Source organism: Esox lucius, chromosome 21, assembly GCF_011004845.1.
Source record: "Esox lucius isolate fEsoLuc1 chromosome 21, fEsoLuc1.pri, whole genome shotgun sequence".
NCBI lineage: Eukaryota > Metazoa > Chordata > Actinopteri > Esociformes > Esocidae > Esox > Esox lucius.
In genome coordinates this window covers 8,135,905-8,149,637 of record NC_047589.1, presented here as the reverse complement: position 1 = coordinate 8,149,637, position 13,733 = coordinate 8,135,905, and the positions used below count along the sequence as shown (strand labels likewise).

General features: G+C 41.5%; 1 protein-coding gene and 1 pseudogene across 1 annotated transcript; both read right to left on the bottom strand.

The window, feature by feature from the left end:
- Positions 1-172: 172 nt before the first annotated feature.
- On the bottom strand, positions 173-3,953 carry myl12.1 (myosin, light chain 12, genome duplicate 1). Its single transcript, NM_001303901.1, is given in 4 exon segments — positions 173-735; positions 1,311-1,472; positions 1,967-2,168; positions 3,897-3,953. Coding segments are annotated over 3 exon segments (519 nt in total). The 5' UTR covers positions 2,151-2,168; positions 3,897-3,953; the 3' UTR covers positions 173-562.
- A 6,233-nt stretch (positions 3,954-10,186) lies between these two features.
- LOC105008244 lies at positions 10,187-11,072 on the bottom strand (annotated as a pseudogene).
- Positions 11,073-13,733: the final 2,661 nt, after the last annotated feature.

The following is a 13,733-nucleotide window of genomic DNA, read 5'->3' as shown; positions in this document are numbered from 1 at the left end:
CACATTTCAGAGCAGAGTTGGAGGAATTTTAAACCACCTTCACCACAGCTTTGGCGCCACTGGACATGTCCTTACATGCTAGGTGGAATGGATAACAAGTGAGGAAAAACATGCTGGGACAGGTCAGTGTCAGAGTAAAATACGCAAAAACATCAGCTTAGTACACAGGAATCAGAATAGGTGTAAGGTTTATTTTAACAATCAAGTCATGGTTTTACAGGGCAAAGAACAGACCCATATACAAGTTCAGTGTATTTAAAAAGTTTCTATTTATTATAAAATGTAAAAATTCAGCTAGACCAGGTCATGAGTAGCATAGGCGCTTGCTTCCAAAGTTGTATTTTGTACACTGTTTTGCAAATTCACAGTCACCAGCTATCTCAAACAGATGTGCAAATCTGGCAGTACTGAAATGGGGGCTCATGGCATGGTTGATAGCCGTTGCTTCGCCTTGCTGAACAAAGGGGTTTATAGAGCCGAGACATGCGGCAAGATGGTCTAGCTGTGGGAAAAAGGGTTGAGGGGGTGAGAAACCATTATAACAACTGGCTCGGCTGAGGGCTTAATCGTCCTTGTCCTTGGCTCCGTGTTTAAGGATGCGCGTGAACTCAACATAGTTGAAGTTGCTCTTTTTGTCGATGGGCGCCTCCCTGAAGAGCTCATCCACCTCCTCGTCCGTGAAGCGGTCGCCCATCGTTGTCAGCAGCTCTCTGAGGTATTCCTCCTGGATGACTCCTGAAGACAGACAGGACAGTGGGACGGGTATAGTAGAAGGCCCATTTTAAGGTAACCACCCCAGGTGGTGAGGCACAGTTAATTCGTTAAGTCTCAACCACTGGTAGTTTCTAAAATAGTTTGACCAGGCAAACATCAATCAAAAGCCATTATACCCGACGATGCTTCAATATTTACAGTCCATTGAAGGAAAATGTAATCTGAATCTAAGGGTGCCATTTTGAAATCAAGTTATTTAATTGAAACCAATTAGTGCATTTCTTTAGACATGGAAGTTCATTTTGAATCTGGTTAATTTTGGGCTGTACCCCAGGGAGCAATGGTTTAACCTACATGACACGTTATTGGGGCAGTAAATGCAATACTGTGCATGGAAGCCAGTCAAGTTTACCCAGCTAAGACGAGTTTAATGATATCCTATAAAGCAAACACCTCAGGAACTTTGTCATCAGCACAACAATGGCATCCATTATCAGTAGGCCCAGACCACAAAGGCATGATTTTATACAGACCAGGTTGACATTGGTATCCCTTAGATAAGTGAGGTTTAATCTAAAAAGGGTTACTAGCTGTACCTGTTCCCTCTTCGTCGAAGCAGGCAAAAGCATTTCGGATAACATCCTCAGGGTCTGTGCCATTGAGCTTCTCTCCAAACATGGTGAGGAACATTGTGAAGTTGATGGGCCCAGGTGCCTCAGTCATCATAGCCTCCAGGTATTCATCAGTAGGGTTCTTTCCTAAATAGAAATCAAGTCCACATTGGGGCAAAATGCTCAACTCTAGCAAGTTGTTTTATAGGAAAATCTGCATACAGTTTCAGTCATGTAAAACTATCAGAATTGGATGGTAGGAAGTGGTGGTGAACAGTCATTTTCTTTTGTTCTTTGTTAATGCATGACTGTCTCAAAAGAATGTCCCTCTCTACCAACATAGCAGTTGGAAAACACACCCAACCTTAGCCCGTTTGCAGGGAGGGTAAAATAATCACCTTCCATAAAGCCAAACCATGTCAGCTAGATTAAGCAGAGGACCCAGCCTATCTATTACAAATACTACAAAGTCTATTATCAATCAGAGATTAGCAGGCCAAAGGGAATCATTTGAGAAAGCCATGTAAAGCCTTACAAAACAGGAGACAACAGGGTATCATTTAGCGTCTGTCACACTGACCAAATCAAACAAAGTCCAAAAGAAAGCCTGATTAAAGTCCAGCTGCGGGGGTGTCACTCACCCAGTGAGGCCAGCATGTCGTGCAGGTCCTCCTTGTCGACAAACCCATCACGGTTCTGGTCAATCATGTTGAAGGCCTCCTTGAACTCCTGGATCTGAGACTGGTCAAACATGGCAAACACATTGCTGGTGGCGCGCTGGGGGCGCTTCTTGGTGGTCTTTCCCTTTGCCCTTTTGCTTGACATTTTGGCTGTTGTGTTAACCTGAAAAATATGTAGAGCGCCATCCCTTATAAGAGCAGTGCAAGTACAGGAACTGCTGGAAGTCCACATAGCCCTTGCAGTTACATCTGAATGATAATGTAATAAGGATCGGGTATTGCTAGGACTCCACGAACTCCATGAAACATGCACATTTCTGACCTACAGGCTTTGTTTGAAAGAATTACAGTTACACACTTCAATGTGAGGTCAAGACCAACCCAGTCACTTTATTGGGCTTGTACTCTGGGATTGATAGGGTTAACTATTCAGGGTCACTGCCACTTTTGATCCCAACAGAATATCTAGGCCCTGTTAAAGACAAGTGTATGCATTACATTGTTTACTGTATTCAGGCCAAAGAGTTGATGGATTTGACATGATACTCCAATAACTGCCTAATTTTAATGAACAGAATAAAATCCAGAGTTAAACTCCACTCCGACTCATTCAATTTGGAGAGCACACAAGGGTAGATCCTTTCAATTGGTCATCAGCAGTGACAGAGGTTTGTAGTTTAAAGCCCCGATAAAAATACATTGTGAAACCTGCCTAACCTTAGGATAAAAGGTTACTTAATAGATACACACGTTTGCCTAGTTGTGCAATGTTGGTAGAATATCATGTCAAATTATTCATAGCTGTAATGCAAAGGTGCATTCACAAATAATACCTCTGGGATAATCAATTTCTTATTCTGTATGTTCTACACAGTAAAACAATCCACATCACATTAATAAAATAAGCAACTGTCCCACTGGCTTATGTGGGCCAATCTAAATCAGACTGTTGCAAATATTCCCAAGTGTCCCTCACTGTTCTATAAATGGAAATGTTCTACTGCGGTGAACGTTGTTGTAGTTGATCCCTTTGCACAGGATAGGAAAAACTACTGATGCAAGAAGTGAAAAATCCTTTTCAGGCAAGTCCATCAACCTCTTGAGAAACAAGGACACTGCCTCAATAACATGCCTTCCTACCTTTTACTTGGTGGCTAGTGGCCCACACCAGTAATTCACTATTATAGCAACAGCACCGGGCAGACTGGTGTAGCGCAATCATTTTATGATTTAAGATTGAGCAATACGAGTACTGAAGACAGGCGGAAGAATATTTCAAAAAAGCCACATCTAATGTTAATGATTAGTCGGTTTCTAGCCACAATTAAAGTTATAACACTAACAACGGAGGTTGGTTTGCGAAGTTAGATAATTAACGTGAACAAAACCAATCCAATATGTTACTGTAGCTGGCAGCTGTTCCTACTTGGATTGATCGTGTTAGGGTCGAAATTTTGGCAATGAGCAAGAACGTAGACAGATGGGATGACCGTTTTTGGCAACATTTGAGATCACGAAGATACCCAGGAAGCCGAATCGTATTAGTAGTATATATCTAGCGACTGTAAAGTTAAAACGTAGCTAGTTCGTTTTGGCACGTTTGTGTCAATAAAACACCCCTAGTTAACCTACTGTGTTATATTTAATTAAAATAAATCTAACATTGTTGTTAATAAACATTTCCCCCGTCGAGGAAGTGCTAATGTGTGGTAACAAAAAACATTAGTAGCACAGTAGCTAACTCCTGCTAACTAACGCTAAATAGCAACAAACCAAAACTACACACAAAAAAGGAGTAGCTTTAGCATTTTAAATAGGATAGCGAATAATGCAACAGAAAGACCACATAAATAACACGTTACACATTCAAATAAGTAGATATAAGAAATACCTGACTCCGAAAAAGCTAGAAATTCAATTAACCCGTTCTCACAGCCCTCACTGTCTCAACCACCGCCCTAACTTCCTGATAATGGTTCCGCACAGGAAATTCAGACCAAACCAACTTTGGAAAATGGGAAACTTTACAATAAATACATATATTATGTTAACATTCTAACTGGGTTGTGCGCATTATGCCTTATAATAAGACATATTTCATTATTTAAAACCCGTTATGTTGCTTTGAATACACACAAGTTGATGTAATCCTTCTAATTAATTCAGTTTTACTTTGGTTTACCCCTCCAATGGACTCACGGAATTTTCTGAAAACACAACCATGCTACGTCAACATTCTTGAATTATGCCCAAATACGGAGAAAAACGCATTTTCCTGTGCTTAATCATTATAACAGTGCTTTTGGTGCCATCATTCTCACAATATAAAAATGCAGATATACTCAATATTACTAAACAAAAAACACAATAATTACAGAAAGACACGTTTGAAAAGACATAGCTATTTTGACTGTAGGTCCACTAAATGTTTTGCAATATTGTTACATATGCTCTGCAAGAGAGGAATTGTTGTATAGGCAATTATACATGCTTTGGGCCAGGAAGAGGTGTCATGACATACCCATTTGGGTCAGGAGGAACAGCTGGTTCTCCATTACCTCTAATCACTGAGGCACTATGGAAACTAAAATGACTCACTGGTTAAAATAGGCAACAGAAATGTATTGTCAATGACCACACACTCTTCAAACGAAATAAGACTGCGTTTAACAAAGTAGTCAAACTGCATTCAGCATGAAAGAATGAGGCTGAAGAATTGCCTGCCATGCAATGATGATTCCTTAAAATGTTCAAGATTAGGTGAAGTATCAGTCTCTAACCCACCACAGCTACAGTTGCTGTGGAAACTCAAACCCGCCACAACTACAGTCACAGTGGAAGATCAAACCCATCACAACTACAGTTACAGTGGAAAATCAAACCCACCACAACTACAGTCACAGTGGAAGATCAAACCCATCACAAATACAGTTACTGTGGAAACTCAAACCCCCCACAACTACAGTCACAGTGGAAGATCGAAACCATCACAACTACAGTTGCAGTGGAAAATCAAACCCACAACAGCTAAAGTTACAGTGGAAAATAAAACACACCACAGCTACAGTAACAGTGGAAAATCAAACCCACCACAACTACAGTTACAGTGGAAACTCAAACCCACCACAACTACAGTCACAGTGGAAGATCAAACCCATCACAACTACAGTTACAGTGGAAAACCAAACCCACCACAACTACAGTTACAATGGAAACTCATACCCACCCCAACTAGAGTTACATTAGAAACTCAAACCCACCACTGAAAAACCCACAACAACTACAGTTACAGTGGAAACTCAAACCCACCACCGAAAACCCCACCACAACTACAGTTACAGTGGAAAATCAAACCCACCACCACAACAACAGTTACAGTGGAAAATCAAACCCACCACAACAACAGTTACAGTGGAAAATCAAACCCACCACCGAAAAACCCACCACAACTACAGTTACTGTGGCTTTCTAAATAATACCTTTTACATATTTTATTCTGTAACAGCATGAAATCATAACTGAACCAACCCCTTAAATTAGCAAAGAATTTACACAGAAAATAGGGTACAGTTACGGTTTTTGCATACCCTTGGAGAATAGATAATATACACTCACCTAAAGGATTATTAGGAACACCATACTAATACTGTGTTTGACCCCCTTTCGCCTTCAGAACTGCCTTAATTCTACGTGGCATTGATTCAACAAGGTGCTGAAAGCATTCTTTAGAAATGTTGGCCCATATTGATAGGATAGCATCTTGCAGTTGATGGAGATTTGTGGGATGCACATCCAGGGCACGAAGCTCCCGTTCCACCACATCCCAAAAATGCTCTATTGGGTTGAGATCTGGTGACTGTGGGGGCCATTTCAGTACAGTGAACTCATTGTCATGTTCAAGAAACCAATTTGAAATGATTTGCGCTTTGTGACATGGTGCATTATCCTGCTGGAAGTAGCCATCAGAGGATGGGTACATGGTGGTCATAAAGGGATGGACATGGTCAGAAACAATGCTCAGGTAGGCCGTGGCATTTAAATGATGCCCAATTGGCACCAAGGGGCCTAAAGTGTGCCAAGAAAACATCCCCCACACCATTACACCACCACCACCAGCCTGCACAGTGGTAACAAGGCATGATGGATCCATGTTCTCATTCTGTTTACGCCAAATTCTGACTCTACCATCTGAATGTCTCAACAGAAATCGAGACAAATCAGACCAGGCAACATTCTTCCAGCCTTCAACTGTCCAATTTTGGTGAGCTTGTGCAAATTGTAGCCTCTAAATCCTATTTGTAGTGGAGATGAGTGGTACCCGGTGGGGTCTTCTGCTGTTGTAGCCCATCCGCCTCAAGGTTGTGCGTGTTGTGGCTTCACAAATGCTTTGCTGCATACCTCGGTTGTAACGAGTGGTTATTTCAGTCAAAGTTTCTCTTCTATCAGCTTGAATCAGTCGGCCCATTCTCCTCTGACCTCTAGCATCAACAAGGCATTTTCGCCCACAGGACTGCCGCATACTGGATGTTTTTCCCTTTTCACACCATTCTTTGTAAACCCTAGAAATGGTTGTGTGTGAAAATCCCTGAGCAGATTGTGAAATACTCAGACCGGCCCATCTGGCACCAACAACCATGCCACGCTCAAAATTGCTTAAATCACCTTTCTGTCCCATTCTGACATTCAGTTTGAAGTTCAGGAGATTGTCTTGACCAGGACCACACCCCTAAATGCATTGAAGCAACTGCCATGTGATTGGTTGATTAGATAATTGCATTAATGAGAAATTGAACAGGTGTTCCTAATAATCCTTTAGGTGAGTGTATGTACCATTTGTAAAGAAAACATTAGTGAGCAGTGAACATTTTTGTATTTTATTTATTATGGGATTCACATTCAACTGAAGGTCATAACAGAATAGCAAAATGATAAAACAAAACATGGCAACAAAGATTTTTTTTTACTGACCCCTGTTCAAAAGTCTGCATACACTTAATTCTTAATATTGTGTATTTCTCCCTTTAGCATCAATGACAGCGTGCAGTCTTTTGTAATAGTTGTCTATGAGGCCCCAAATTTTTGCAGGTGGTATAGCTGCCCATTCATTTTGGCAAAATGCCTCCAGGTCATGCAAAGTTCTTGGCCGTCTTGCATGAACCGCATGTTTGAGATCTCCCCAGAGTGTCTCGATGATATTAAGGTCAGGAGACTGTGATGGCCACTCCAAAACCTTCACCTTTTTCTGCTGTAACCACTGGAGGGTCAACTTGGCCTTGTGCATAGGGTCATTGCCATGCTAAAAAGTCCAAAAGCATCCCATGCGCAGCGTTTGTGCAGAAGCTGTGAGGCATGTCAAGGTGTTGTCGGGCATATTGTAACCAGGCTTTTTTGTGGCATTGGCGCAGTAACGGCTTCTTTCTGGCAACTCGACCATGCAGCTAATTTAGTATCGTCGTATTGTGCTCCTTGAAACAACCACACTGTCTTTTTCCAGAGCAGCCTGTATTTCTCCTGAGGTCACCTATGCATTTTTCTTTGTATCTGGCAGTTTTGGCTGAAATCTTTCGTGGTCAACCTGACCTTGCTTACTATCAAGAGATCCCCAAATTTTCCACTTCTTAATAAGTGATTGAACAGTACTGACTGGCATTTGCTTTGGATATCTTTTTATATCCTTTTCCATTTTTATAAAGTTCCATTACCATTAGTTATTTTCTGCTCCCTATGGCTCAGTATCTAGCCTGCTCAGTGCATCCACGTGAGAGCTAACAAACTCACTGACTATTTCTACACAGACACTAACTGCAATTTAAAAAGCCACAGGTGTGGGAAATTCACCATTTTTGATTGCCATTTTAACCTGTGTGTGTCACCTTGTGTGTCTTTAACACAGCGAAACATTAAGGGTATGTAAACTTTTGATCAGGACCATTTGGGTGGTTTCTGTTGTCATTATGATTTAAAAAGGAGCCAAACAACTATGTGATAATACATGGCTTCAAATGAAATAGAATTTCATAAACATATTTTCAAAATCAATGCCAAAACTGTATTTGAGGACATAACACCCTGTCATTACATTATCTGCATCATATTTAGTTATGTAAGCCAAACTCAAAAGATTTGGGAGACACACCCGACTTATATAAACCATAATAATATCAATAATAATACTTTCATTTAATTTAATGGCAGCACCTAACTTCATAGTCTATTTAAAAAAGCCTATTCCTCAAAACAAATAAGGCCAGGGATATCCATAGTGTTGTTGCTGTATGCTGCACTTGCCAGCTTTCAGAAAATGCTGTTGCTCTGATTCAGCTAACATCCAGTGGGTGGGAACAATTCAGGGATATCGCCTTAAGTTTTAGTTAGACAAATTAGTGTGTGATAATGTGTGAAAATCAAAAGGCTCTTTTTTAATTTAATTATTAATTTTGATTAAATGGAATATAATTTTGAAATGTATTATAACTTTGGATAACATGTTGGAATGCATTTTAGACCATTTCTCTATAAATAATCTTTCAGATGCTTGATATCCATTGTTTCCACTTAAGGATTGTATTTGTTCAAATCTTTAAAACAAATGACAGATTCTCAATTGGGTTTGAGTATGGATACTAAGATTACCTTTGAGAAATGTAGATTATGTTGGCAACTAACAGATCCTTAGTGGATTTTGATGTTTGCTTTAGGTTACTGTCTTCCTAGAAAATCCACAAAAGCCAAGTTTAAGCCTTCTGGAAGAAAGAAATAATGTGGTGTGCCGTAAAAATGACAAAGAAACAGATAAGGTAAAATTGCCCCATAACATCATAAATCCACCACATTAGAATGGCATCTGTCATTATAGGATCAGTGAGCATTTTTTTCTTCTTTGGACCTCTGGCATTGCAAACAGCCTGGTAGGCCAAAGAAGGCATTACAGTGGATGACCAAAGAATAACTTCAACAATTAAGAGAAATCCCCTACAGCACTCAAAAGGTGAGTGCAAACCACTAGTTAGCTAAAAACAAGGTCAAAACACAGTATCTAAACAATTATGATATCTTGCAAAAAGCGGGATTCATTCTCAGCAGTGTTTCATTCTCTACCTGTCTCAAAATAAAATCAATATGTGAGGAATAAATACACAACACAGGATTTTTAAGGTAATGCATTTCTTGATTATTTCAATCATTGTGACTGGATCATTGTGACATTGTGACGGATCGGTGCAGCTTCTGCAGTAATGCAGTCGATGTATCGGTCTGTCGTGGTGAAGAAAGAGCTGAGCCGCAAGGCGAAGCTCTCGATTTACCAGTCAATCTACGTTCCTACTCTCACCTATGGTCATGAGCTTTGGGTCATGACCGAAAGGAAAAGATCCCGGATACAGGCGGCCGAAATGAGCTTTCTCCGCAGGGTGGCCGGGCGATCCCTTAGAGATAGGGTGAGAAGCTCGGTCACCCGGGAGGAGCTCAGAGTAGAGCTGCTGCTCCTCCACATCGAGAGGGGTCAACTGAGGTGGCTTGGGCATCTTTTTCGGATGCCTCCGGAACGCCTTCCTGGGAAGGTGTTCCGGTCCCGTCCCACCGGGAGGAGACCCCGGGGAAGACCTAGGACACGCTGGAGGGACTATGTCTCCCGGCTGGCCTGGGAACGCCTCGGTGTCCCCCCGGAAGAGCTAGAGGAAGTGTCTGGGGAGAGGGAAGTCTGGGCATCCCTGCTTAGACTGCTGCCCCCGCGACCCGGCCCCGGATAAGCGGAAGAAGATGGTATGGTATGGTATGGTGACTGGTTAATTCAAGCTCATGAGCACTAGTTGTTTCCACCAAACCTCTTCCCATCAAGTCACAAATATCATCCCACAGCAACATGAATTCGGCATGGAGGTCAGATGCAGTCTGCAGCACAACTGTCTAGTCCTAGCCATGCAGTGGAGGAACATGGGTGCGTACTTCAAAGTGTAAACAGGAAGAGTTGCAGCTTGTCCTTGATCAGATCACTGGTCCATCATTAAAGGTTGCCTCTAACCCTCCTCTTGTAGGGTGTGCACAGATCATGTTCCTATGTAAGCTAAATATTTATCCCAAATTAACCCATAAAATCTGTCAATCCTTTTCTCCCAAGATCTCCCTACCCACCAACTCCAACCCTCTACCCTCATTCCCCATCCCTGTTGGTCCTGGGGCTTGTCACTGACGTTTGTACACAGTAATCAGGCGGCACTTTTTCTCCTCCATTTGACACTGGTTCTTCAGGTCAGCCAACACCTGGCGGAAGAAGCTAGGATCGGTGTCCATCTGGAGTATGTGGCCACTGAGCGGAATGGTGATGGACATACAACGACTCCAGAAGGTCTGCCTGCAGGTCTCCACTAGGAAGGGTTTTATGGGATAGCTGATCTTGTTTCCCATGTAGGAGCAGGTAATGTACAGGCAAGTGAGCACCACGGCATGCAGCTCGTGCAAAGTGGCCACCTCAGAAAAGATAGCTTCACGGCACAACATGTTGAGGAACACCAGGCTGGACGGGTTGATGCAGCTCTGCCTCTGATACCTGTTAACCAGGAGTTACCGGTCCACCAGCCGCAGCCACATCACCGGGTCCATGGAGGACATGCCCTGGATCAGGTGACAGCGCCGGCACAGGAACTCGCAGCAGTTCACCAGTTGCAGCATGGTACTCCACCTGCCTCTTTGGTGAATCAGGGGCCTGAACCATCGACATCCTGGGGGTGTCCAAGGCCACATCGGAGTCAATCACGATGGCCTTCTCGACCAAAGAGCTGGCATTGTTGGAGCTGTTGGTGAGGGTTAGAGTGCTCTGGTCCTGGGTGATTGTTGACAGCATGTTACAGGACTGACACTTCTCCAGATAAAGGGTGGACGGTTTGGAGGAAGACTGAGAATGATCCAGGTTCTGATTTCTGAGAAATATGACATCATTTTGGTTGGTGCTATCAATGGCTTGATCATTTTTGGAACTGTTCTTCATCATCCCTCTCCCTAACAAGCTACACTTCAGAGTCTTGTTTATTGTGCTCTTCTTGGTCTGGACTTCAATGAAGTTACCAGCCATGATTGGAGCCTTCTCACGTTTTGAGACAGAGAGTGTGGATCCCATGGTCAGATGTGACTGTGAAATAATTATTAGATATTAGGGAAATCCAATCCATAATTTTAGTTCAGTATGCCTATCCATCTGGGCTAAAACTGTGTCCTAAATTGATCCGTTTTCCAATATAGTGCACTGCTTTGGACAAAGTCCCATTGGAGTCTAATCAAAAGGAGTACACTATATGGGTAACAGGTTGCCATTGCATCACATCCCAGACTTTCCCACTATCATTCAACATGCATCTAAATTCGTTTTTTACAGTATTTGTTAATGAACATGAGGAAAATAGTCAAAAATGTCACTATAATGAATATCGAATAATATTAAAATTACAGTTATACTTACTGATTTCCAGTGGGTATGAGAAAATGTCCAAATATATTTAAATAATTTAGATTGTATCGTTAAAGACTAGTTGTAGGCGTGTCGTGGTAGTTTATGCTTCTGTGCTTTGGAACTGTCCGAGGTTCTGAAACCACCGTTCTGAAATCGCAACATAGTGAACCATCATCAGATGTTTGAAGTTCGCCGCCATGATAACTAACGTTTTTGAAGAAACAACGAATTATTTGTTTATTTGTTTCTTTTCTTTTTAATTTTGCAGGATACAAACTATTGCAATTCATCATTTCATTTCACCCCCCAAAATTCAAAAAGTAAATGGCGTGTTGTACTGTAGGCCGACCAGAATTGCATTGACTCAGTATTCGTGAGGACTGTGTTGAAAATGAAGTCACGTTTTTTGTGGCTGCTATAGTTCCAGCAAGCTAAACGTTCCATTTCTGAGAGCCAGTGGATCAATAAAAGGTTTTCTGATGATTGACCGTTAACTATTGATCAGTGTCATCAGGCCCGTATTTAACATCGGAAACCCACGTCATGTCTTCTGTATTTGTTTCGATTATTAATACACTTAATTAAAGTGGCGAACTGATTAAAAAAAAACGAATTTAAAGATTGTGTAGAATTGCATGACACAACTACTGTGTTGTGAATTGAAACCAGGCAGCGACCTTGGTTTAATCAATTATTGTAGCAAACACGTTCACGCACACGTCCATGAATTGTGTTCACGATGACTAAGATTCGAGGTGGAAGTGCGGAAGTAGTTGAAATAGCCTATTGTTGATAAAGAGGACCAGCATGATGTCTATAGAGAAATTGCGTTTGACGAAATGATGTTTTCATTTGACAAAGACATTTCTGTAATGTCATTCATCTAGATATCATATTTCCTCTTGTGATATTTTTTATGTATTGTCTAAGCAGGTTGGCCGGCTTGCTAACTCATGTCTGTACAAAAGCAGTGTTGGAACAGACTGTGTTACTACACAGTCTTAAGCCTTATTTGGACAGTATTGTACTGCAGGAAGTAGTATATTGCTATCATAATGGGGAGAAAAGGGCAATTATCAAAGGAACACAGATAGATCATTATTACTCTTTAAAGTATAGGTCTTCTTCTTTATAGAAATTGCCAATAAAATCCATTGTCAGTGAGTGTGTAATACCCCTGGAAGGAGAGATAATATAAAATGAAATACTCTGCGTAGTGTTTCCTCAACCGTGACTTAATCAAGAATGAGGAAAACCCAGAGAGCTCCCCCCAGTATAGAGTTGGAGGCATAAGCAATCAATCTTGGTAGAATAGACAGTGCAAGGAGATTGATGATCTAACAGTATTTTCACAGTAATAGTTAATATATTGTTAATCTTTTTAAAATATATTTTCAGCATTTCTTGCTGTTTTACTTTATTGTTGCATGGAGTTCGTGGCCCTCCTGTGTTTGGACATTACTGCCTCCTGCTACTCACCTGCTCCTTGTTCGCCTCTGGAACACTCCCTTGGCTGGTGTCACATCAGCCGCTCACCATCATTGTTTGCACCTGTGTAGTGTTTGTGGGGGTATTTAGTTGGTGTTCTTGTCAGTCGTCTCTTGTGAGGTATTGTTAAGCTGTAGCCTACATACAGAGCACTCTGTTCTGTGTTTTTGGTACTCTTCCTCGCTATTGATTGTGTGCTTCTGAATTTTTTGACTGCTGTTTTGCCTTAACCTTGGGTACTTTTGCCCTGTGTGTTTTGGATTATCTGGTTGTGAACTCTGCCTGGATGTTGCCCCTGTTTTGCCTGTTGGATTCGGTCATTAAAATGATGCTCTGCGTTTGGATCCACTGTCACATGAATTAACTAAATAAATGTTCACATGCACAGAAATTAAACAACATTGCTTACAGCACATTTTGTCAACAAGAAATTATGCATTTTACAGTTGTGCTCAAAAGTTTGCATACCCTTGGAGAATTGGTAATATATTTGTAAAGAAAACATGAGAAAGCAGGCAAAACACATCTTTTATTTTTTATGGGATGTAGGTCAGAACAGAATGGCACAATGATAAAACAAAACATGGCAAAGAAAGAAATGAACTTACCCCTGTTCAAAAGTCCAGAAGAGGGTTAGAGGCAACCTTTAATGATGGACCAGAGATCTGATCAAGGACAAGCTGCAACTCTTCCTGTTTACACTGAAGTACGTTCCTCCACTGCATGGATAGGACTGGACAGTTCTGCTGCAGACTGCATCTAATCTCCATGTTGAACTCATGTTGCAGTGGGATGATA